The 27,716-nt window shown below is 33.8% G+C and overlaps 1 protein-coding gene across 42 annotated transcripts in view; it reads left to right on the forward strand.

Annotated features, from left to right (window-relative positions):
* The window catches only part of CCDC91 (coiled-coil domain containing 91), a 376,603-nt gene that overhangs the window by 294,050 nt on the left and 54,837 nt on the right, over positions 1–27,716 (forward strand). For 30 of the 42 annotated variants that reach the window (XM_070271143.1, XM_023643301.2, XM_005611003.4 and 27 more), the window contains 2 exons: positions 2,190–2,366; positions 24,808–24,921. In XM_070271143.1, coding sequence (XP_070127244.1) covers positions 2,190–2,366; positions 24,808–24,921 — 291 coding nt within the window. Of the gene's footprint in view, positions 1–2,189; positions 2,367–24,807; positions 24,922–26,161; positions 26,251–27,716 lie in introns of all 42 variants that reach the window. The other 12 variants (XM_070271160.1, XM_070271159.1, XM_070271176.1 and 9 more) reach the window with 2 other exon arrangements.

Genomic DNA, 27,716 nt, shown 5'->3' on the forward strand with positions numbered 1-27,716 from the left:
GTCTGAATTTTATTTCACGGGTAAAGACAGACATACTGAAATTTTTTAATATAGGTGTGATATAATCGTAATTGACATTAATTTGAGGGAAATTAGAAGAGCAGAGGCTCGAGCCTTTGGGAAGGAATTAATAGAGTAGATAAGAAGTCTGGGTAAAAGATAGTGAGTGGCAGAAATACAGTAGCAGTAGTAGCTTAGAAAGGAAAGAGACAAATTCTAGAAATAGTTTGGAGATGGAGTCAACATATATGTTCGATGTGGATAATATAGAAGGGGGCCAAGTTGTGAAGAGTGTTGATTCAACAACAACATGGAAAGTAGTACCATTTCTTTGTCATAGAGTTTGAGGTGCCTGTGATAAAATCCAGATGACAAAGTCAAGTAGGCAAGTAAATCTCCCTGACATTTACAGCTCTGGAGAAGGGAATGACCTGATAACATGGTTTGTTTCTTTTTCAGCAGTTAGATGGTAATGGTAGACATGCAAATTATTGTCATGCATAATCACCACACAAGAGACTATAGAGTAACAATCTATAGGGTACAGGGTCTGATCCCTGAAAGAACACCAAAATTTTAGAGAAAGGAGGAAGTTACAAAGACTTGAAAAGAGTCAGCCAGAGAAGTAGGAGAAATGAAAGCAGCATGCTGTCGTGCAAACCAAGAGAAGCTAGGGCTTCAGTGAAACAGAAGTAATCAACTTTGTCGATTGTCACTTTGAGGTGAAGAAAAATAAGGATTAAAACAAAAACTGAAAAATAGCATTTGGATTTAACAGCGTGGAGGACATTGGTGAGCAGAGTAAGAGAGTAGTTTAAGAGAAGAATTATGAAGTCTAACAGGGTTCAGAAAATGGTAACTGGCACCTTCAATAACTTTGGTCAAATTTGCCTGTTACCTGCAGCAAGAGAATAGTGCTATCTGTGAGGATCAGGGATGGGAGGTCCTTGGACTTTACTACATACCATAGTATGATGGTTTTCTTGAGGAAAATTCTTTTGCAGTTTTTTCAGTTGCAACTGGAGTAGGCAATTTTCATGGAACACCATCTTACTGAATAACTAGTGTTATACAGACTGTAGTATTTGATAGACATTTTATCCAAAATAAACAGAATGAGCTCATCATTCGAGAAAACTGACAGTTTTTGTTGCCAATGATAAAATTTGAGCTTTAGAGCAAGCATCAGAATTTTGAAAATTTGTATCTCTGCTTTCGAATACTTAAAGACTTTTCTGATGAGATTCACGGTGATATTAATAAATGTGACCTTTTGTTTGTTATGACATAAGAAAATGTGTCCACATCTGGAGGAGATGCATAGCTTGTTGAATCAGTATTTTCCAAATGAAACATTTTTTAGAAATCATGCGTAGATAAAAGACTCATTCAAAGTGCAAGAAAGATTGCAATATAACAGAGTACAGAAATGTCTTTGACATGATTTTCTTTATTGCAATTAACCTTTAAGAACTGCCCCTTGTTAAGTTTTGGTGTGGAATTATCAAGAATATCAATAGTGATCTAAACTGACTATTGAATGCTCCTCCTTTTTCAACTACATATCTGTATGAGACTGAGTATTCTTTATAAAGTTCAACCAGAAAATGTATCATTATATATTTAATCCAGAAGGCAGATATAGGAACCTAATTGTCTCGTATTAAGTCAGATATTAAGGAGGTTACAAACACGTAACAGTGAGATTCTTCTCACTTTTTAATTTTGGAAAATAGTTATTTTTTATAAAATATATTATTCATTAATATTCAATGCACTTAATGGTATTAATTTTAAATAAATTAATAAATATTTTTATTTTGCCTTGATTTGAATTTCTAATATGGTAAATCTTAATATGTATAACCAGAATAAATAAAAGCTCTTTGAAGTCTTCAATAATTTTTAAGAGTGGAAAAGATCCTAAGACCAAATAGTTGGACAACTGCTACTTTAAGAGACTAGTTTAGAAATGCCATGGAAGTACAAAGGAATATTTGTACAAAAACAAATAATTGGTTTTATTTTAAAGCAGTTATTAAATATGCATAAAAACAGCGGTGACAGAACTAAACCCTATAGAATCAAAGTTTTGTGTCTTTTAAGATACCCCAAATCTGTCTTATACAAGGAATTATTGTGCAGTCACTCTTTAAAATATTTTTGTTTGGTCATTATTTGTTTTGAAGCTTGAGAAAGAAGCAGTGAAGGATGCAATTTTAAAAGCCACAGAGGAAGAAAGAAAAAATTTGGAAAAAGCCCACGCTGAAGAAAGGGAGTTATGGAAGACTGAACATGCAAAAGACCAAGAAAAAGTATCTCAGGCAATTCAAAAAGCTATACAAGAACAAAGAAAAATAAGTCAGGTTAGTAAAATTAACTCTTTGTAAATATGTTCTTTCTTTCTTATTTTTCTCAAAATGAAATATTCTTACTATTATTTTATCTTACTTAAAATCACTTTAGTGGACATATATATGTAAATATGTGTGTGTATATATATATTTTTTTTGGGTGAGGAAGATTGTCCCTGAGCTAACATCTGTACCAGTCTTCCTCCATTTTGTATGTGGGATGCTGCCACAGCATGGGTTGATGAGCAATGTGTAGGTCCGCGCCCCGGATCCGAACCTGCAAACCCCAAGATGCAGAAGTGGAGCATGCAAACTTAACCACTGCACCACTGGGCCGGCCCCAAAGTATATATATTTTTAAGACTGGTCAAGAAAGAGGCTATTAGGAACATGAGAATAGTAGTATTGTTTCTATACCTTCAGTGTTCAGTCGTTAATAATACTATTTCATGACACTTCACTTTTACTGCTGTCTTATTTTCTTTGAACATACTCATTTTTGGTAGGTAAACGGGTAAACTTTTTTTTGAGGGGGGTGGGTAAGTTGTGCTCAATCTCTCTCAGTTTTTATAGGACATATACCTATATTAATAATATGAAACAACAGTAGACTTCCCCTTGGATATCTGTTTTGAAATTTTATGTGAGTGAAGTTATTATATAGGAAGCCTCCCCAATTTGACAATGCTGAATCAGGTATATTACTCCACCACGGGACTGTTACACATCCCATCAGATTCAAAAGAATATGAGGTTAGGATATCCAAAAGGTTATTTCCTTGCAGTAGAGTATGTCACAAGTTCCTGTTTTGAGACATCTGTTATCTAGGTGGTCAGTAAAGTTTATATAATAAGCCTTTGTATACAAAGACCTTTATGTTTTGTGTATGTAGAAAATCTAAAAGAATTTTCAAAAAATATACTAAATAATAAGAGTATTTATTTAGCAAGGTTCCTTGATACAAAATTAATATACAAAAATTACTTGTATTTTTATATATCTTCATCAGACTGAACAGGAAATTTTAGAAAATACCACTTGTGACAGCATATTTTTCTGTCTAGTGGGTTAGAAGTTATGTGTTTCTATTATTTTGGTGATTATTCTAGAAATTTCAGGTTGTATCTCCCACTTATGAAAGCAATGTTAATCTATTTTTGTCCTCCTTCCAGACAATGTAAAGATCTCATCGTTCTTTAGCTCAGTTTACTTTCTTCCATAATTTTATGCTATTATGAATCTTAATTCTGCATTGTTAAATCTTGCTCTAACTATACAGTATATTCTTGCTTACATTTATTATAAATAATAAAGTGCTTCTCATTTTTTTTCTTTTTACCACATCTCTACTCTTCTTTCTGGGATCATTTTGCCTCCACATGAGGTACATCCTTCAGAATTTCCTTCAGTATCATTTTGCTAATGTAGGGACCAGCAAACATTTTCTACAAAGGCTTAGATAGTAGTTAATCTTTTAGCTTGTGGGCCAGATGGGCTGTGTTACATCTATTCACCTCTGCCGTAGTAGTGTGAAAGCAGCCATGGACAATATGTACTGAATGGGTGTGAGTGTCTTCCAATAAATTTTATTTATACAAACAGACCTGCAGACCTTAGTTTGCTAAACCCTGACCTAGTTGAAAACTATCTTAGAAACTTAGAGACTACAGTGTAAATGTACTGTGTATATAACCTTTACGTTTGTGTATTTAATACATTTTTCACTCACTGTGTTCTTTAAGTTCCATCCATTTTTCTCTCTATTATGCTTATGGATAATTTCTTCTACTTCACCTTCTAATTCATTCATTCTCACTCTAATTTGCTTTAAAATCCATTCACTGCCTTCTTAATTTTAGTTCGTGTACTTTTTAGTTTTCTAGAATTTTTACTTGTTTTTTTCCTATTCAAATAAGTCATTTTGTTCAGTGCTACTACTTAATCTCAGAATAGGTAAACTCCCTCAAGACAAATCAGCTTTGAGTGACAGGCCTTACTTCTGTCTTCTCTCAGATCTTGAACCAGTAGTTTTTAGTATCTAGTAAGATCTTTGATGCTTTTAAAACATTTTTGTTTATTTTCTCTTACTTGGATCAGCTTCTTCAGTTTTCTAAAGCAGGATTCTTGATGTTAATTACACAGTACACCAGTACTAGGAGTCACATCTTTATCATATCATGAAGCAGAATTTGGAATCCCATATTTATCATTATACAAAGGAGAAAAGCAAAATGAGATGTAAAATATAGTGTTTTGAATTATTTGTAAGTTTTAAATTTTAATGGTAGTATTTCTTGGTGAAACATGCATATGGTTTGGGCTTCAACTTTGAAGAGGCAGTGCTAACTTAAGGACTTACTTGAGCATGTCTAAATGAGCTTGCTGTATGTGGCCATGGTCTTTAAAACCCTTTCTGATACCTATTCTGTTGTTAGGTTTTGTTCTCGCCCTTGGATCCATGAGGGCTGGAACTTGGTATGCCTTTCACATACCAAATGTTTTTAGGATCAACGCTGATGATGAAGTCTTACCGTAGTCTACTCAGATTTGCCATTGTAAGGTAGCCAAAATGTCATGCCCACTAGACCTGGAGTCTTTCATCACTAGTAAAGTCTGCTACCCTTCTCCTCCCCCTACCGTACCCCAGCTTTCTGGGGGGTCTACCTCTGACTAATATGCCTGAAATATGGTCAAGGCTTTGGGCATATCTGTATGTAAAATTTAGTCAAGCTTGTCTTATTTCGTTCCTTGACTGAAGCCTTTTGCTAATAGTCTTCAAAAGAAAAAAAAAATGATCCTGGAGCAGAAAATTTTATGAATCTCCATCTTTAAGGAACTGCTAATTTGTTTTTCCTCATACATGGAAAAAATGATCCTTAATCAAGTTTCTACCTGATATAATCTCCATATGGTTATCAGAAAAATTTAATATTATACTAGATAAATAGGTCGGTAGATGAGGAGTTAGGTAGGTTAATTATCATTAAAAAATATGCTTATTACAGAATAAACCAAAATTTGTATATTCATAGATTTGGTCTATGTACAATTTTTTCTAGAGGGACACCTTTGAAAGGAAGAGAATTCACATCAACCCTGAGGTTTAGGAAACACCGCATTAACATTTTATTACTGGCATTTTAGGAGATCACCAAACACAAAAGAATCATGCAAATTTTTATTCTATCTTGAGAGAATGTTTCAGACTCTCAGTAGTCTGAACTCCAGTTTAAGGAACACTGGTTTTCACTGTATTTCAAGATAAGTGGTTTGAAATAAAATGGGTTATACTATAAAATAGAATAGAATAGAATTTAGTTTGGTTATCAGTATTGCCTAGCGTTTCTCATAGTAGATAGAAGACCACCAGTGAGTTTCCCAGCAGCATATAAAATTTTGCTCAATGAATATCTGGCACATAAAATGTCACCACATGCAGAATGATTCATGTTGGTATCATTATAAGTTTTTGATGCCCCCCGTCTGTCTCTGTCTGTGTGACATGCTGAAAACCACATGTGACTCTCTCAGTCCAATTTCTGTGCAATAAAATGAAACTAATGATATGCTATATAAATGATATAACAGTATTACATTTTCTTTTATTATTTATTCTATGGAATAGTGAGAAACAAGAAAGAAATAATTTGAGTAATTTAGTAAGTAATATGCCTACAAGGAGTGATCATATTTTAGTATTTTTCTAAATTCCCAAGGCAAAGGAAAAAGCAAATTAATAATGATGTCTGATTAAAATAATTCATAAAAATAAAGATTATGCTAGATATAAAATCCCAGCTGCAAGAAAAATGACATTTAGAGAACAACATGCAGTAAATATACTTGAAGAGGACATTTTCAGAAAGATGACTTTCTAAGACTTAATTGTATTCATCCAAAATTCTCAAATGAATTTATAGACATCACTTCCTTAATTAATCACATTAATTCCCTAGAAAAGCAAGTTGGAAAAAGCAGTGAAATATTAAAGGTTGGTTTGTAAAAAGTCTCATGACCTTGAGTAATTACCCTAAATTCTCAAGTTGCAGGACCAGAAATATAATTTGTAAGTAGAGTTTACCTAGGCTACTAGTGATAGGAATCTGAAATCCTGCTTCTAGAACTTGTTCATACCCTTGAGGATTTTGGCTATGAGTTTCAGATTTATAATTAATGTCCTTATTACTCCTTTTAGGAAAATGCCTAGAATATTAGACATTACAAAAGTTGACAAAATGTTGTTTCTTACAACAGTAAGGAAAACAGTAATAGTTCTCCATATTCAAGTTTCATTTATGTGACTTTATTCTAAACAAGTATTTTAAGCTGTTAGCTAAAAAGGAATTTTTATGGAATTTTTTTCTTTAGCTTTGGCAGCAGAAAATGGAAAGATAATAGTAGTGGTGGTGATGGTAGAGATGGCAATAATTATAACAATATTGGCTATCATTAATTCAGTTTTAAGTGCCAGGCACTTTTCTGACTGTTTTACATGTTTGATCTCATTTAATCCTCACAACCACCTTATGAGGCAGAAACTATTATTATCCCCATTTTTACAGATGTGGAAATTAAAGCTTAGGAAGATTATGTAAGTTGCTCAAGGCCATAGTAACTCCTTAAAAGAGGCAACAGGCTGTATTCAAAATCAGGCAGCCTTTCTCCAGAGGCCTTGCAACTCACCACTACACTATTCTCCCTATCAGTATTCTCATCTTAGAATAAAGTACACATTCATCTTATTGATCATTTAATGTATAGATAATTTCAGTAGGAAAAACTTGAAGTTATTTTCATTTCTTTATTCATTCAGTGGCATTTATTGAGCTTCTGCCATGTGTTGACACTGTTGGAAGTTTTGGGCATGTAGCATCAAACAAGGTAGACAAGGTTCCTAGGTGCTCATGGAGCCTATGTTCAAGTTTGAAAATACCTGCAATAAGTAAGATAATTCCATATAGTGATATGGGCTGTGAACAGAAATAATCAGGGTAATGTGTTTGGCTGAGAGTGGGTAATAGGGGACTTGTTTAGGTAAGGAAATTAGGAAAGAAGCCAGATTCAAAAAATGTAGAAGCTACATGATTCTTTTTATGTGAAATTCTGGAGAAGGCAAAACTAATTTGAGAGGAAAGAAATCAGCAGTTCCCAGGGATGGGAGAGGGTGATTTTTTTAAAGGTGATGGGAATGTTTTAATCATAATTGTGGTGGTGATTACATTTGACAAAACTTAGCAAATTATGTATTTCATATGGATGAATTTTATGATGTGTAAATAATATTTTGATAAAGCTTATTTTTTTAAAAAATGATTCCAAAATAAATTATTGGATAGATGGTCATTTCAGATGGTGACATCATTTACTGTGGTGAGGGAGGGTTGAGTTTGATGGGAATAAAAAATCCAATTTGTGTGTATTGAATTTGAGGTACCTATTCGTAATCTTGGAGGAAATGGTAAGTAGGCGGTTAGAAATATGGTTCTGGAGTTCAGGCTGGAGATCAAAATTTTGGATTAAAAGAAAAATTTTCTCTTCAGGACTCTACATGACATTCTTTTATGGAGTCTGGCCATCTTCTACCTAGAAACTATAATGACCACTTCATATTAACTGTGTAATAGTGGCAGTAGTCTCACACTTAATGATTATTCTATTTCAGATGAAACTGTGAAGGTGTTAAAGTTATTGGTGCTTTGTGTATCATACTGTTACCCAGGATTGAGTGGCCTGAGTTTCATCTACATTTCCTAGGAAGCTCAGGGTCAACAGTATGAGCAGCAGCTTCTGCCACCTTCTGCCCAGCTCCTGCCTAGTTTGAGAGGCCAACACTCATTCTGTCCTGTAGTTCTGTGGCAGCTAGTTGGGATCCATAGGGTCTGAGGAGCTACTGTTCAGGAAACTACAGACTCCTTGAGTACTGGCTAGGGACTGACTTTATAAAAGCCTGGAAGCTATTTTTTAATTCTAAGGTTTAGTTCACTTCACAGCACTCAAATGTTTCTTTAATTAACTCTAAAAATAAAACTTGTAATTAACAGCAGTTAGCATCTTCGGCTACTAAGTCACACAAGAAATGAGAAAAGGATAGAGTATGGCAAAGCAAAAAGCTGTGAGTGTAAACTTAAGCAACTAAAATTACTCCTGAGAAATCTATGGGGAAAAAAATAGCTTCTGCTTTATAATTTAGCTCTAGATTTTCTCTGTGTTAATACTGACATTAACTGAAGAGATGAAAGTTAAACTATGACAGAAAACACACTACCTAAGGATTGTGGCACATATTTCTCCGAACTTATTTGAGAGATGATCTTGTTTGGTCTTGGACGTAAATCAAGACTAATTCCTACTGTTGTTATAGATTTGTACTTTTTTCTCCTGAGATATTCAGAAGAAAATGTATGACTCTGGCCTTTTTGATTTTCATATTAAATTAATTCTATGTCCCTTGAAAATTTTTGTTAGAGAAAGGAAAGTACATTTGTTATTGACACCAAAGTGGGCAAAAAGAAGAGTCATTAATTTTGCTGTTCTAGCAAAGTCCTGTAAAAGGACTCCAGTGCATACAGACACTTAAACTATGTCTGACGTTGGAAGCTCTTCATAATAGTTTATAACCTCAGCCACTGTAATTTGGGGTTATGTTTTCCCCAAAAGCCACAGACATTACAATCAGTGGTTAAATTTTCTTTAAGAAATTTAGCGTTGCCGCCTGACCCTTCTTTTAAAAAAGAAATAGTATTTCTATTTTAGCCTAGCCCGCCAAATGGTTTCACAACACCAAAATAATTTTTCTCTATTGACTGAGTTAGTTTTGATTCATTAGTTTGTCTTAAAATTTTTATTTACAAAATTTTGATAGTAACCTACTTAATTATAGGTAAAATCTTAATTATGTTTTTAATTGTCAAAAGTATTGTATCTAGGGGCAAGCAAACAAGTACATCAACTACCTTCTTATCTCTCAAGACCTTTTCCTCCTGTTCTATTTCCTGTTTCATTCAATGAGATAACTGTCTACCACGTTACCGAGTTCAGAGAACTGAAATTTCTCCTAGACTTTCTCTCATCTCCATTTTCCTATCTTTTTAATCATTAAAGCTTTTCCCTTTTACCTGTTAAATAATTCTTAAATATATATGTTTCCTTCCTACCTGCTGCCATTGTCTTAGAGTTCTTATTGCTTACCTTGACCTCCTACATTGACTTCTTTGTCCCCTTTCAAAGTGGAATAAAAAATGAATGGCATTCTCCTACTTTAAATTCTTCAGTGCCTCCCTGTAGCCTATACGATAACATTTAAGACACTTAGCATGAACTATAAGCCTTTGGCTAACCTGGTCCCTTCCTCTCCAGCTCATTTTTTGTCACTTTGCTTCTCATTTCATGCTTTCAGTGCCAGAGTGCTGGTACACGTACTCACATGCCATGCTATTTTACGATATTGGGCCTTTAGTCGTACTGTGCCTTCAGCCTGGGATGCCACTGCTTCCCTAACTTGCAAAACCCACCTGTATTTAATAATTTAGCTTTTTCTAATTGAGAAAACTTTCTTCACTTCTCAGATTAAATCAAGTGTTTTTTCTTCTTTGGTATTCAGTGTATAACTATACCTCTGCTCAACAACATTAAAAGGTTGTTTCTGGGACCGTCCCAGTGGCACAGCAGTTAAGTTCACACATTCTGCTTTGGCAGCCCAGGGTTCGCCAGTTTGGATCCTGGGTGCAGACCTACACACTGCTCATCAAGCCCTGCTGCGGCAGGCATCCCACGTATGAAGTCAAGGAAGATGGGCACAGATGTTAGCTCAGGGCCAGTCTTCCTCAGCAAAAAGAGGAGGATTGGTGACAGATGGTAACTTAAGGCTAATCTTCCTTAAAAAAACTAAAAGGATGTTTCTTTGTCTTCTCCACTATATTATGTGCCTTGAAAGTGGGAGCTGAGTCTTGAATAAACCACAATAGATTATAAGATGATGTAGTATCAGCACTATTTTAAGGAGACATATTAATCTTTAAAAAATGGACTTGATTCCCAACACACATTTTGGCTCTTTTAGAGTTTTGGTTGCTTTTAAACGTAACATTTTAACCAAAAGTAGTGTTACCAAAAATAGTACTTTAGATGTTATGATCCCTTTAAAAACAGTCTTCATCAGATTGTTGGGTACCAAACTGAAACAGTTCTTAATATTATTGTATTCAGTGAAATACTTAGAAAGTAATCTGAGAGAAACAAGGATAATTACTTTCAGCTCCAGCAAAGTGTTTACTTTGAACAACTGATATAGATCTGCTCTAAGGTGGTGAGTGGCTGCATGAGTCCAAGTAGAATTTTTAGGTCCCAGTAAAGTAGTACACTCTCATTCACTGGCCACGTCGAAGCATCACGTTCAGTTCCATATACCGGTTTAAGAGAGACATTTCCAATTCAGAATAGGACTATCTTAGACACTTATTGGTGCCTCCTCAGCATCCGTTCGTCTCTTCCCAAAGTGATACTTTTTATTTCTTAGCCATGTGGTTTAGGTGAGATTTAACCTACTTTCTCATCTAGGCATAAGCCCTTGTTTACTTAGGCTAAGAATTATATCCCATCCACATGTTAGCAGGCTCCAAGAATTCACACATATTCTGAGTCAAGCTTCTAAGACTCCATTTTGGGACTTGGATCCTCAGGTATATAAACACTCTCATTCATAGGAAGAAAATGAGAAAATCCTTGCAACTGTTAGTAACCATCTTGGGACCATATGTGTAGAGCTTTTGTGAAAATGGAGCCAGCACTAAAGGCAGAGCTAAGAACTGGAGAGGGAGAAATTTGCATCCTGATCACATTGCTTGAACACTAAATAAAGCCTACTCTTAGTTTTTTTATGTTCTTTCATGTGAGGCTGTAAATTCTTTTTTTTTAAGTCAGTTTGTGCTGAATTTTCTGTGCCCTGTGATCAAAAGAATCTTAACTGATAGCCAAATAAATGTGCTAAGAAGTAAGTAGGGTTAGATTTGAGTCCTAGCTTGTGATTCATGTAACCTTGACCAAGTTTTAAAAGATGTGTGAGGCTCCATTTCCAGATCTATAAAGTGAGATTAATAATATCTGCTTTACAGAGTTGTTGTGAGGCCCTTGGAAAGTTGTTTAAAAAAAGAATGAAAACTGAGATAGATTTGTACAACAGTTTTTAGAGACTATAAAATATCATGTAAATATTAGGTGGTATTGTGGTTAAGCCAATGACAGAGCAGGAAACCTTGTCACATACTATTGAAGGAATTGGAATATTTAGCTCAGAGAAGAGGAGAATAAAGATATGGCAACATTCTTCACATTTTTGAAGGCTGTTGTAAAAGGATATTTTTTTCTATTTAGCTGAAGAGGAACAGATTAGAAAAAGCAGGTGAAAATTTTTAGCTCAGTACAATATAAAACTATCAAGTCATGAGTTTTCTAGCAAAAAGTGTATAATTTTTATCCAAGATTGTGAAAAATGGGTTGGGTACGAGACTGAAGAATGTATGTATTGAGAATATAATTTCTGCTGTCATTTTTTGCTAAGGATCTGTTCTTTTTGCTCTGTTTCTATTTTTGTGTCTTTATATGTACATGGCAATTTCCATCTCCGCAGATTTATACCCAATTGCTAATGTTCAGAAAATCTGTGATTCTTATAATTTAATTGTTGAAAATTGTCTTTCAGAAATAATACTGTAAAATCTCTTTAAAACACATTTAAAATGTTTACTTTGCCACTTTTTAAAGATATAACATTAGTTAAGTAGCTTGACTACTTTAAATCTCAGGATATTCCTGTCTCAAAATGTTTCTGAGGATTAAATGAAAATGTGCATAACTATTTTCTGAACTTTAAACACCAAATATCATTGCTTTTATATTTTTATTTTAATGCTTTTAATATTGTATTTTGCTTAACTCTGCTGTATCTTTCACACAGATCTCTGTTAGGTCACAGAATATTTCATTGTAACTACCATTAATGAGTTTATAACCCAGCATAAATTCATTTAACTTATTAGCGTAGTGCCTGGCACATAGTATGTGTTGTTGTTGCTGAGATGGCCAATGTTGTGTTAATCCTATTATTATTACTATTATTATCATTACCACTATCTCAATCACCTTTGTAGTTTTAACACCCAGCATAGTGCCATGCATAATAAACCATGAGTGAATGAATGGTTACTGTGATTACCTAAGGCTATACTTTCCAAACTGCATCCAGGTGCCCTGGGATGCTGTAAGGAACTCATAAGGGTATTTTAAATGTTAGAGGGCAACACAGTGATACTTAAGATCTCTGGGAAACCAGGTAAAGTACTAGCTTGTCAATACTAATTTGTCTTACATTCTTTTCTGTTAGTGGAGTTGCGTCTAGGGGTTGCTGTGATAAAAAGCAAGTACCATGCAAGTAACAATGTGGAACAGGAAATGAGAGTGTTACTGTTCGATCTTATGCCAAGTTTTAAGAAGTTGTGCAAGTCCTAGTGTGTACAAAATTTTCATGAAGAAGTAACTGTGGTTAAGGATGAAAGAAAAGTATTTTTCTTTCAATTTTTCTGTATTATCAAATGGCTGCTAAGTTATGACCCAACTAATTAATAAATAGAACAATTAGGTATTTCTTTTGACCCAGAGAGCACCATGAAAAAAATTACTGAGGCAACAGGAAAGCCGTTAACTGAAAGTTTGGGAAGCTTTAATTTAGTGTATACCCACCATATCAGGTACTGTGGGGGGACACGAGAAATGTAAGATATAGTTGCTACCCTTACATAGACTTTCTTCGAATTGGGGAAAGAAATTCACTCATTCACTGAAGATGAATTATGCTTCTACACGCTGTACCAGATACTATCCTAAGGTTCTAGTCATAAAGAATATGAATTGTAGGGGCCATCCCCATGGCCTAGTGGTTAAGTTCGCATGCTCCGCTTTGGCGACGCAGGGTTTCGCCAGTCTGGATCCTGGGCGCGGACATGGCACCGCTTGTCAAGCCATGCTCAGGCGGCATCCCACATGCCACAACTAGAAGGACCCACAACTAAAAATATACAACTATGTACCGGGGGGCTTTGAGGAGAAAAAGGAAAAATAAAATCTTTAAAAAAAAAACAAAGAATATGAACTATAGTAAATATAGTCCCTGATTTCAAAGAGATCTCAAGTTTATAAGATAGATAAGTAAAGCAATATTCCAATAATACAATAAGTAATGAGTTATAGAGTGCTTTGAGAGAGAAAATATGGGGGGTTCTTTGAGCACGTACAAGAGGTACTCGATCCACCCACAGTACGAGGGAGTGTGGAAGACCTCGAGCATTTTGGGGAAGGCTCCCTAGAGATGGTGATGGTACTTAAACTGAATCATGCAAGAGGAGAGGAATAGGTTTGGTTATCAGAGGAGAAGGATAAGGGGAAATTATTCCAAGCTGAGAGAGCGTAAAATGTCCAGGGCACTGCAAGTTGAATACTTAACTATTTGCATGGCAGAACAGTAGTTTCTACAGAGATTACAAACATGAATGAGACTTTGCCATTGTCTTCAAGGATCTTAAAATAAACTAGGGAATATCTCAAATCCATAAATTGCTCTAACGTGAGGTAGAATGAGAGATGACAGAGCACATCTGGTTGAGTCATTTGAAAACACAAAGAGAGGAATAAGCGTAGTGGGAGGTGGATATCAATTTGATAGAAGTTGAAAATGTTTCTTGGGAAAGTAGTATAAAACAAAGATGTAATTGATATGCTTCAGCAGATTATGAGAACCTTGACATTAAATAGTCAAGTTCACATTAAATATTATCAGAAATTGAATGCCACTGAAGACTTCATTGGCACAAGAGTGACAAGGGCTAACTATGCTTTATGGAAGATTAACATGGCAGCCTTAAATGTGATTCATTGAAGCAGGGGAGAGTCTGAGGTTAAGAATACTCTCTAGAATTTTCTAGAATACTTTGCATGCAAAAAGAGGGCAGCCTAGCCCAAGTGATGGCAGTTAAAATGGTGAAGAAAAGACAGATATTTTGGAGGAAAGAAGACTGAATCTGGTGACTGTAAATAGGTTATGAAATCAAACATATCTCTAAGGCTTGAAATTTTAGTGACTGAAAAGTTTATTCTAAGTATAATTTAGTAACCCTGTATCTAGGGCAAACAACAAAAAATTAACCATTTTTAGTGTAATCCTGTTCTGAATAGCAATGAGTAAACAAAAGAAATATATTTTACCAAACTAGCAAGATTTAAGTGCTTCATAATTCCTTAGTTATATCATTTATTGCTAATAACTTTACTTTCAAGTAACAAGTGATCGTTCTATTTAATGTCATATTTATGGGAGCAGAATATTTAAGTATTTTGATTTTTCTCTATTTTGTCAGCTTTATATTTTATACATTTATCTAATCCAGGTGTGGTTGAGAACCATTATATGTCATAAATATATTAATATCTGTGTTTCACAAATTTCAGTATTATTTGTTTTACCACACTACTACAGATTTTTACTGAATCTTTTGTGCAATGATAGCATTATTATTCCTGTCCACAAAAAAGTATCATGTGAGAGGAGAAAAAAAATATGTTGAATGATAAAATGAATAAATGTTTCAGATTCTATAGAATTTAAAGATTAATAGTATTTTATAGAATTGATTTAAAGGGAAAAAAATCTTTAATTTCTAAATCTCTTGTGTGAGTGAGGAAGAAGACAAGAGACTTTGAGAAAAACAACCAGATAAAGTTTTAAAAGAACCAAAGATAATTTCTAGAAATGAAATAGATGATATTAGATATGAATTTAAAACTTAATGAGTGGAACTTCTTATTTCAGCCCTCACAACATAGCTTGTTTGGGACTAACCCTTTTACTAAAAAACAAGTGTAAAAGCAGTACAAAGTATATAAATCAGCTTTCTGAAGACATTGCAGAGCAACTAATACACATGGGATTGGAGGAGCTACAATGCTTGAGAAAATAGAAATATTCAAGGTGAACTTTAGAATCAGGCTTTAAAAAGTGTTTTCTATTTGGCAGCGTGTGGGATCAAAGCCCAAGCAGAAAACATCAGTCTTACAGAATTGATGAGGCAGAAGGCAGGGTTTAGGCCTGCCAAAGGGCAGATTTTCAGAACAACAAAATCCTCAGAACAATAAAAACCTGTGTTCATATCCCCCCCCTCACAAGTCATTGGCCAAATCCTAAGTTCCATTTGCCAAGGGAAGACTCTTAAAATCCAACGACAAAAGAACATCTGGGAGGCTAAAGAGCTGACCAGACACTTTGAAGAAGGAAAAGTTGGGGATTAACTTCTGTCAAGATAGAAGGGCTTTGGTAAATCAAGGGCTTTTGTTTGAGGTCCCCAAAAGGCCTTAATTTTTTAGATAAAGGCCACAACCTAGGAATGAGGGCACTATACAAAAGAACATGTAAAACTGGCCAACAAGCATGTGAAAAAGTGTTCAATAGTATTATTCTTCCTGGAAATGTGAATTAAGAGCACAGTAAGATACTAGTATCCCCCTGCTCTGGGTATGGGGATGATTAAAGGAACTGAGAGTACTAAGTGCTGACAGTGATGATTTGGAGCAACTGGATCTTTCACTCATTCTTGGTGGACCAATAAATTTGTCTACCCATTTTTTAGAGATGTGTGGCAGTAACTGTTAATAAGCTCAACACATATATATTCTGATACCCACTATTTCCACAATTATGTATACACTCAACAGAAATTAGAACATATGTCCACTAAAAGATGTGTAAAGGAATGAAAAAAGGTGCTTTACTTATAATAACCCCAAATGGCAACATTCCAAATATCCATTAGTGGTAGAAGGGATGGATAAATTGTGGTGTATTCATACAATGGAGCACTACCCAAAATAAAAAGGACAAAATAATGATACACTCTACAGTATGGATGAATCTCAAAAATATTATGTTGAACAAAAGCTAGCCACAAAAGCATAAATTCTGTGTGATTCCATTTTTGTGACCTTTAAGAACCAACAAAAATAATCGATGATGATAAAAATTACAATAATGGTTATCTGTGATGGGGAGAAGCATGAGAGAACTTTCTGCAGCATATAAATGTTATTTTTCTTGATCTGGGTAGTGAGTAAATGGGTGTATATGTATCTAAAAGTCCAGTGAGTCTTACACTTAAGGTTTGTGCATTTCACTATGTATAAATATTCTTTTTAAAAAAATGCTAAGCACAAGGAAAAAATAATGCAGTCATTATTAAAATAGCTATTTACTTTAAAAATGGTGAGTAGAGTCTAAAAGAGTACTTCAGAGGAAAATTATAGTCTTAAAAAGTTATGCTGGAAAATAAAAAAGACTGGAAAATAATAGGCCAACACTTTTAATTTATTAAGTAAGTTAGAAAACAGAATAGTCCAAATAAAATAAAAAGAAAGAAATAATAAAGATTATAACAGAAATTCATGACATAAATTGGAAAGTTTCAAAATACTATACTGTCATTATTTAAAAGACATAAATTCACAAATCTTTGACAAGATTGATGAAGAAAGAGGGATGTTATTAATAAACATTATCAGGGGAATGAATAAAGTCACCTAACATAGATGCTATACAGGTTTTAAAGATGATACAAGCAATATCAAAAACTTAATACCGATCAGTTATAAATCTTAGATGAAATGAAAAATTACTGAGAAAAATATAAATCCCAGAACTGATGCAAGAAGTAGAAATGCTGAATAATTCCATAGCTATAGAAGAAACTGTATAGTTCAAAAATATTCATATATCTCTTAAAAATGACATAGATATTCCCCTGTCCAGTAGGTGGAACTTAGTTCACCTCCCCTTGAGTGTTGGCTGGAATTTGTTTTTAATGAATAGATTGTAGAAAGGGAAAAAATAGTAACTTTAGAGAGACCTGGCAGATAACCACTTTAACCTAATGATCAAGGGTGATAAATTATGTTTAATGCCATGTCTTCCTGATATAATATAATGAGAAGCATGTTTCATCTCTGTGGTATTCTTCTCCAAAATCTAAAACCCTAGTCTAATCATGAGACAAAAGAGACAAATCCAGATTTCTTCAAAATACCTGAAAAGTGCTCTTCAAAAGTGTAAATGTTATATTAAGGAAGAACTAAGAAACTCTCAGTGCAAAACTGGTGAAGTACAAATAAAATCTGTAATCTATTTAATATTATTATACGATCTTAATTTCTTAGCTTGATAAATGTACCATAATTATGTAAGATGTTAATACTAGGGGAAGCTAGATTACAGGTATATGAGAACTCTTGTACTATCCTCACATGCTTTCTGTAAACTAAAATTATTTCAAAATAAAAAGTTTAACATTTTTTTCCTAACACATATCTAGCTAAAAAGAACAGATAGAATACTCATTTTTATCTACTCCCTTCTAAAACCCCACTGAAATAAAACTCTACTGAAATGGGACTCTAAGCTAGAAATTGAGGCAACTGAGAAGAGTAATATATGTTGTAGAAACTCCACAGGGCTTACTAGTTGGTGGCACCAGATACCTCTGGAACTAGGAAAGAAAACGAAGCTTCAAAAGAAGGAAAGTTTGAAAGTCTGTTTCATAAGTAGTTAGATCCCCACTCATTTTTTTTTCCAATGCTGGCAGAAAACTGGGCTTAGTTCCTTGGCAAAAAGTAAAACACAGGGTCTCTGACCAGAGATCACCCAGGGCTTGAAGGTATAGGTGCTACAGTAAAATGGGGTTGGGAGGAGGGCAAGGTGAAAAGTTTTGTGCTGCTTATTGAGAACCTTAGCCATTTTTCCCATCCCAGCTCTCAGAATGCTGAGAACCAGACAGGAAATTGGAAGACTCTTTGCTAAGGAATCTAGACAGCCCAAGATAAAAGACCTAACTATATTGGTATCAGAAATTGCCCCAAGGAAACAACCCAGCCGGTTTACTCTGCTATTAACATCACAGTCCATAAACCACAACTGCAAGCAGAGAGATGTTACTCAGCATTTTAGTGCTCTTCTCTTTAAACATGAGCAAATAGTCAAGTATGAACAGATAATTTATGAAAAGCAGAGAATAAAACAGAGATTCTGTGGAGATACGAAAAGTTAAAAAAACTATCATTAATTTTCTCAGAGATAAGATTTTGCATGTATGAAACAGAGAATACTATTTTTTGTCAAAGAAAAAGATTAGAAATTTAAAATATAGTAGAAAGTTAAAAAACAAAAACAAGAGCCAGAAGATGAAGTTGTAGAAGTCTTCTAGAGAAAAGAAAAGAAATGGAAAATAGGAATGAAAAGACCAGAATATTAGGCAGTCAGTTCAGGAGGTTCATCAGCTGAATCATAGGATTTTGAGAAATAAAAAGCAGAAAATAGAATGCAGCAAATAATATATTTATAATTATTATTATTAAAAGGAATCTCCCAGAATTGAAGGATATGAGTTTCTAGATTGTAAGACATGAGTTTCTAGAAAGGCATATAACTAGGTTTGTCATGAAATTTTTGAGAAATAGGGATAAAGAAACCGCATGAAAGTTCTCATAGAGGGAAAAAATTATGCAAATATGAGGAATCAGAATGTAATCAGGCTTCTCAACAACCTTTGAAACTGCAGAAATTTCCAAGCTAGAAATCCACACCTTGCCAAACTAAATTGTGAGGGAAGAATAAATACATTTTTCAAACAAAGGAGATACCAAAACTTTTACTTCCTATGTGCCTTTTCTCAGGAATCTACTGGAGGAGGTTCTCTATCATAACAAAGGAGTACAAAAAGATGTATGCAACCTCATATTCATTGCAGCATCATTTACGATAGCCTAGATAGGGAAACAACTAAGTGTCCCTAGGTGGATGAATGGATAAAGAAGATGTGGGTGTGTGTGTGTGTGTGTATGTATGTATATTTACAATGGAATACTACTCAGCCATAAAAAAGAATGAAATCTTTCCATTTGCAACAACATAGATGGACCTTGAGGGTATTATGCCAAATGAAATAAATCAGACAAATACTGATTGTCTTCGGGAAGTGGGCAAAATGGGTGAAGGGGATTAATTATATGGTGATGGATAGTAATTAGACTTTTGGTGGTGATAACTTTGTAGTTTATACAGATGTCGAATTATAATGTACTCTTGGAACTTGTATAGTGTTATATACCAGTTTTAAAACAAAACAAACAAAAGGAGTAAACCAAGAAAGAAGAATCCACTGGTGTTTAGAAAGCTGGAGATACAATTTAAGAGAGATGTAGTGAATGCCCAGAAATATCCCTGAGGGAGATACCAGAATAGAGAGCTGTGTAGCAGACCTAGAGAGCAACCAATCCAGTTTGAAGATATGTCCAGGAGATAATGTCTCCAAGAAGATAAACATAATAGAATGCCTGATATCTTGGAACATTTGTTGTTTGTGCTGATTCCAACTCCTAGCAGCGCTGTATACAGCAGAGCGGAACCCTGCCCGGTCTTGTACCATCCTCTCACCTTCCAGTGCTGTATCAGACAATGCTCTGCTGCGGTTCATAGTGTTTTCTTGAGGGACCAGGTCCTTCTTCCTAGTCTGTCTTAGTCTGGAAGCTCTGCTGAAACCTGTCCACCATGGGTGACCCTGCTGACATTTGAAAGACTGATGACATAGCTTTCAGCATCACGGCAATATGCAGCCACCACAGTATAACAACCAATAGATGGGTGGTATAGTTAGTTGACCTGGAAATGAATCTGGTGAGAGTGCTGAATCTTAACCACTAAGCACCAGGGCTGGTTATGTTTGAACATATTGAGAAGATGTTTAGACAATTAGACAAGAATTTGGAAATCAATTTATAATACATATTTGCTCAGGCCAATATAACTTGGCTGCATTAACATTGTATCATTTCTGAGCCCATATTTTAAGAGACCTTACGTGCTTTCACTTTCTTTTGCAACTCTGTCCAGCTGCCATATGAAACATCCTGAGCTAGTCTGTTGAAGAATGGGACACCACAGGAAGGAGAAACAAGGCGTCCTACCTGGGGCCATTCTAGTAGTAACAGCCACTTCAGCCCCAGCAGTTGATTGCAAATACCTGCGAAGAACCCAGTCAAGGCCTTAAGACCTATCCAGTTGAGCTCAGCTCACATTGCCAACTTGCAGAATCATGACCTAAAACAGGAATTGACTGTTTCTGTAAAGGGCCAAATAATAAATATTTTAGGCTTTATGGGCCAAGAGGCTTAATTGAGAATATTATGTAGGTGCTTACATAACAAGAGAAAAACAAATCTTCACAAATTTTTTATTGATGAAATTCAAAGTATAGTAATAAGAATAATTTTTTATAATATAGATCTACTGATGAGAAGAACAGAATTCTATCTGGAAAGTATAACATTTTGCTTAATTGTGGTTCAAAGTTAGGTATCCCTGTCATCAAAAATGTTAGCAAATACTCATTTATTAATGCTGATATGTAATGAGATTCTACGTCTTTCATCTTCAAAAATGTCTTTCACAAAGATAGCTACTGCCAAATCTTGATAGCAGTCAATGAGCATATGATTTTAATTGAGCATATTCATTACTTGAGAACCATTTATAGAATTAGATGCTTCTATTAATATTTTCCATTTAGCATGTCATTACAGTGCAGATTAATTACTTCCAATTGAAGGTTAGAGAAAGGTTCTCAATTGAACAGTAAATGGATTTTGAAATATGAAAGTTTCATTTGTACTTGCATCAGCATCTGAAAAGCACTGATGGAACTGTGCTTTGAACTCATAAATTTGTATAGGAATGCAAGTCTCACTTCTTTTTTTTAACTGTTGATGCACGGGAAGTATATAAAGCAGCCTGACTTATGATTCAAACATTCATTTTCTAAGGTGTATTTTCACAACCATGTGCAACTTTTTAAATATTACGTGACTAGATAACATGCATACTTTGTGTATAGAAACAAAAAATAAGTAAAGCACACAGTTGCCCCAGAAAATTTTTGATAGTATGGTTTACAGCCCACAGACCAGAATTGAGTTGATTGAAATTCATGTAAATAATTTGACTGTGTTTGCAATCCTTAACTAAATCGCAGTTATAAACAAAAAACCACACATCACTTATTAATTTATGATCTTGTGATTACTGAAATGTATGACAGATTTAATGGATGCTAAAGTATAACTATACTTTTAAGCAATAAGGAGAAATCAAAAAGTCTTGTACAAAATGTCACATAAGCTTTTAGTTCTAAATGACATTCATCATGGCCTATTTAATTGTAACAATGTAGAAACTGACTCCAGTCATTCATTTTTTTGAAAATTAGTATGTAGAACTCTTTCTTCCACATTTAGAAACTAGTTATATAATCATTTGCTTATTACTTCTTACATATATTTTAGATAAAAATATTTAAGATATGATAAAAATGTAACTGATATATTTTAACAATCTATAATATATATGAAAATGGATGTTTTCCTCCAAACTGTTTATCTTAGAGCAGTAGTTCTCAACTGGAGGCAATCTAATGCATAGATGCCATGTATGCCACTTATCACAGGACATCCCACCTCCCCACCCTCCCAACTCCCGCCAGCAAAGAATTGTCAGTAGTGCTGAGGTTGAGAAACCCTGCCTTAAGAATATACCATGTTCCAATGGTGTGGCCATTACTAAAATGTTCTGGAAAATACTCTTCCAGAATTTCCTATTTGAATATACTTATTGGTGCAAATCTTCATTCCTTGTGAGGTATATTTTATTTTAGACTAATTCTCGTGACTCACAGGGACAATAAGGTTTACTCATGGAATTCAACAAAACATGAAGGCGGATATTCACAGGCACATGCATACACACATGCACACAAAATTTATCATTTCCAGCTAGTTCAGAATTTGGTTAGAAAATGGCTTAAACTTTAACCTTTGTATCATAGTCAAAGGAATTTGTTTATTGACGAGTAGTTTTTAAGGATGGGTTTCACAACCTTGACTATCACCTAACTCCCAACTGAGGAGGAGAGAATCAAGGGAAACTTTCTGTGTAAATGGCTCTCTATCAGCTCAAATATTAGGAAAGGAGGATCCTCGAAAATGTGGACTGAGCAGATAATGTAAACTCGCAGCCCGTGAGAAATGTCAACTGAAGAGCATATTAGCTAACTCTTCATGTTTTTTCTGGATGTATCCCTTTTATTTAAATGGATGCTTTTGTTTTCAACCAAACAGGTCTGGTCAGATTTACTGATATTACCCTTGCTAGGTAGAAATTCTGGCTAATATTTAGTATGGCAAGAATTTATGTTTTACATTCAAATAATCCAAGTCCACAGTTCTTAGCGGCAGTTCTAAAATTCCAAAAGCCCTGAAAACTAGGGATTTTTCAACTCTACTATTGGCAAAACATGACCTGAACTGATGTGAAGGTATTTATACTTTTAATTTACCCACGTAGTGTGATTATTCATACTCTTCACTGTAGTAATATATGCTTAGTAATATATGCAATATTTTTTTCCTTTCTAAAATCTGAGAATTTTCAGATTCCAAATTAGTTAAGTGTGAAACCACTAGGAATTGTAATAGTAGATGGTTTTATTTTAAATAATCTTATTTGTCTTCATTTTTTTCTTTTAAAAAATACTGTAGTTTGTCAACTTTAATCTTTTCAAGTAATTGTGGAAACAACTTAGTACTCTATTAAATATTTTATCAATGGAACTAAAGCTTATTGTACTCAGTGATTGAAAATAGGAACAATTTTCAAAATCTTCATTGTAGGGATTTTCAGATTTGTGACTTAACATTTTCTATTAGGAAGAGAATCCAAAAAATCATGAGTAGACCAATATTACAGTGGGAAGAGGACATGATCAAGTGAATGATGACATAATATGTACATTACTAATATTTCTATGAAAAATGCTATCACATAATAATCTTTTAAAGATGCGGAATAAAATTAAATGTCATTCTCCCTCAGATAAGCAAAGATTTTAGAAACTGATGAAACTAAATATAATCCAGAATGCAAGAAAACAGCCGTTTTCATGGGCTACTTATGGAAAAAAATTTGTACAAAATGTCAAAAGCTATAATAGAGCTCAAAAATTATATCCTTTGGCCAAAATGATTTTACTTCTCGAATTGATCCTAAGGAAATATCTAACATGCACCACAAAGATATATTTATGGATGCTCCTTACTGCTTTATGTTATTAAAAACAACCAAAATATTCATGAATTAGGATTGGTAAAATAAATTGTTATACATCCCCGTAATGGAATAGAAATCATATTATGAAAGAATATGTAATGGCTTTAAAATATTCAAAATAAATTTTAAGTGGAAAATGTCAGAGTTAGAAAATAGTATGTACAGTTTGAGGCCCATCCTCCTTATCCCCAAGTGTGTATATGTGTGCGTATTATGTTCATATTTTTCTGTGTTTTCAAATTTTCTACAGTAAATATATTTAGAATAGGAATTTCTTAACATTATTTCATATATTCTGGGTTATATATACATATCTAAAATTAATTGGGAAAAACTAAAGAAAAACATGTAAACTACAAAGTGAAGAATCCTTAAGAATAACACAATGAAGAAAATACGTTTGAGAAATTTTAAGACGTTTCCTAATTTATTGCCTGTCCAAAAAAAGGATGGTAGCTATATAGATAAATGGAAGTTAAAGAAGTTTGTTTTGTGGCATTCATCCAATCCATGAAATGGTATTTTAGCAGAAAATATTGCTAATTTTTAGGAAGTATTACATTGCTTTTTCAGAATTTTAGTCTTCTTTCTCCTTACCTGAAATTCTGACATCTCTTAGGTACCTGATTACTATTTCAGTAAAATGAGGAGTACCACTTTTCTCCCTAGAGTTCTCATTTCAAATATTAGCACACAGGGTGGAATTTTTACTTGTTATTCATGGTGTCCAGCTCTCAACATCTTAACCTGGCAGGAGGACCAAACTAGCTGTAAATCTTACCACCCAGACCACACTTGATTATTGTATGATGGGAAAATTAAACGTGAATAAAACAGCTAGAGCATTAGGGTGTTCTTGGAAGAATAAACACAAGTTGGAAGTCTTATGTGGATAGTGCAAAGTACAGGAAGGCAATCAATCATGTAAACATCAAATGAAAGGTTGGTAAGGAAGCCATTGAAGTCTGTCAGGCGTTCCCTGCAATAAATGGCTTATTCCACTTCGTTTCCCTCTCACTCATTTTAGAAAAGTGAATTCTGTGGAATCTCTAACAGATCTCAAAAGATTTTGTAATTTCTTATTCCTGTTTAAAGATACACTTTGAACAGAATGAGCTCAATCCATGGAAGAGGATTTTTAGTTTATATAAAATGGACACAAACATGTCATATGCATCCCTCCCTGATCTTTTTCCCCCTCCCACAAACAGGAAACTGTTAAGGCAGCAATAATGGAAGAGCAGAAGCGAAGTGAAAAGGCTATGGAAGAGGCAGTGAAAAGAACAAGAGATGAATTGATAGAGTATGTCAAAGAACAGAAAAGGGTAAGTATCTCCTGAAGGGTTTTAATTTGTGCTTCCATAAACTGAAGCATTGGTTTCCATATGATAACATGAAGTTTAAAAAAATTTAAAATCTCCTTTGTCATCTAATTTAGGAATCTCCATCTAAGATTATTTTTCTCATAAGTTATATATTCTAATAGTTATGTCTGTAAACAAATGCCATCTGTCAACAAAAAAGCAACACTGAGTAATTTCTGGCTAGACGGCTAGAAATGACCTAAAGTATTTCCAATTTAACTTGACACTTATGAAAAAAGTAGATAGTTCTAGTTTTTAGGGTTTTTGCCATAAGTTTGTTAATTTCTTGTACTATTTGTTGAAATCTGCATGCACCCGTTAGGCCTTCTGACTGTGTTAACACCACTGTGGTTCCAATAGACTTCCCTAAGGCTCTTCTGCCATCGTTCCATTTCAGACACATAATTCAGAATATGCTTGTCAGAGTTCAGAAAGCATATTGATGCTTTACAAAGCAAATGTCATTCAGTACAATGTGATTTTATTAATGTGTGAGTCTGAGCTGTGGTCAAAAATAACAGGTCAAACTTAATTTTTAGTATTTTGAACAAATCTTTAGTATATAATATGCAAGATGAGAAACACGTAAGATGAGATGTTTAATGTAATCTCTGTAATAAACATATTATATTTCAAATTATATAATAAATTTTCTCACAATGTTTTATGTTTTATTTATATGTTTATTATCTATTATATAAATAGTATGTTTAAGGGTTATATAGTACATAATATATAATATTAAGTATAATGTATAATATAAAATATATTATGTAACATTTATCATGTGTGTTATATAATATAATAAAAATATAAATAAAACATAGTGTGTATGAGGAAATTTGACACATAAGATCTAAACTTACTTGGCAATCAAAATGCCAAAATAAATAGAAAATATAAGATGATCCTTCAGTTGGCGATTTCTTAGAAGACTAGGAGTGTATTAAAGCTCCTGACACCACTTTAGTCCCACACTCTTAATTTGAAGTCAAACTTGTTATGACACAAAGAAAATTCTCACCCCTCAATAACTACCATTAGGTTTCAACAAAGGAGAGTTTGTCAGCAGAGTAAGAAATTCCTAGGTAGGCTTTCCAGATAAATTAACCATTCACAGAAGCATTTTGTGTAGGATTGAATCTTTATGCATGTTATCTCAAGGTGTTTTTAAAAGCAGTTTCCCCCAAATTCCTGATAGGTGCCTAATCTTCTGAAGAGAAAATTCTGAGCCAAAAATAGTGAATTGGCTTTCAGGAAGTGATGTGTTCTCAGAAAACTCCTATTTACGTATGTATCCTTGAAGAGTTTATTTTAAATCATCTGATTCGAAAGTCGTCAGGCAGCAAAGGAGTTATAGATACTTTCAGCATACATACAGGAATTGCAACAGTGAAAGAACATACACTTGAAATAAATTCAAGATGTCTTGTGGGTATATCCTTTTTTATCATGTTTTCTTATTAACATATGACCAATCCTTATTTGAGCTCTAAATCTGGATGAGATTATATAACAAAGTAAACCCATTCATAAGATTAGTTTAGATTAATATTTCTTTGATCAAAATGAAAGATTTTTCTTAAAAGACTTTAAATCTCATATAACTTTCCTATCAAAAGGAGTCATGTGGCCGCCATAGAAATGTTTAAAATGAGAGCAAGAAATACCTTTATAGGAGTTATCTGGTCCCTGTGTGAGGTAAATTAAGAGAACTGACAGTGAACTCTGCCATTTAATCTGTGTTCTTGCAAATCATATTAAAGGATTAGTATTCATTTGTGTTAGGTAAACCAGTTATCACAGGTAGAAATGTTCATTAAACAACAACAAAATCATGACGTTAGATTCTGTTTGTACCAAAGTTCCACTTCTTTATGCTTGTTCCTTTATATGTTAAGGAGAATAAATTTAATGCCTACCTTACAGAATTGTTATGAGTTAATACACGTAATAAAATAGAACAACTAAAGTAAGGGCTCAATAAATATGATTATTGTCATTTTCACCACATTATTAAAAAAAACAAAAATTTCTAGTAGCATTAGTTTTTACTAATCAAAAACGTGCTTTTCAGATTAACGTTTGGCAGTGTATTTCCTCTCAAGTTTACAGTGTGATTCTAAAAGTTTATTCCACTCTTGTTACTAGATTCACAGAAGATTAAAACTGATTTAGTCAGTATTCTGGTCGGAAGTTTATTACTTCCACTTTGGGATTTGGGAGGTTTTTAAATAACACATATTGTAGAATACTTTTAACATTTGAATGTTTCCATCTCTCCAAACAGAAAAGGCATAAAAAAGGAAAGTGAATAAAATATCTGAAATGAAAGCACCAGCTAATTACCTGACCTCTTTTTTATATAACTTTTTAAAAATTAAGATTCTCTATACACTTCTTCTTTCCAAAAATGGATTTCAGTGTTTCAAGTTAATTTTTATGAATATCTTTGGGCTTGGAAAATTTTCACAAAAAATAAGACATCTCATAGCTTATAAAATAATATTTAGAAGAAACAAGAGTTTTTTAGAAAATTCACAATCTTCTTGTCTATTTCCAAAAGACTAAATTAGGACAACTCATCTCTGCTTCTTCCTTTGTAAGATGAATTTCTATTTGCATCAGAGAAGAACACTTTTCCAGAACAAAAATTTTCCTTTCTCCTCTCCAGCTCTTTTTAACTAGAGAGTCAACTTGAGATTTTCAACATTAGACACCTCAAAAGCCCTATAGACCTTGGTTCCAACTGGGCT

Source organism: Equus caballus, chromosome 6 (genome assembly GCF_041296265.1).
Source record: "Equus caballus isolate H_3958 breed thoroughbred chromosome 6, TB-T2T, whole genome shotgun sequence".
Lineage (NCBI taxonomy): Eukaryota > Metazoa > Chordata > Mammalia > Perissodactyla > Equidae > Equus > Equus caballus.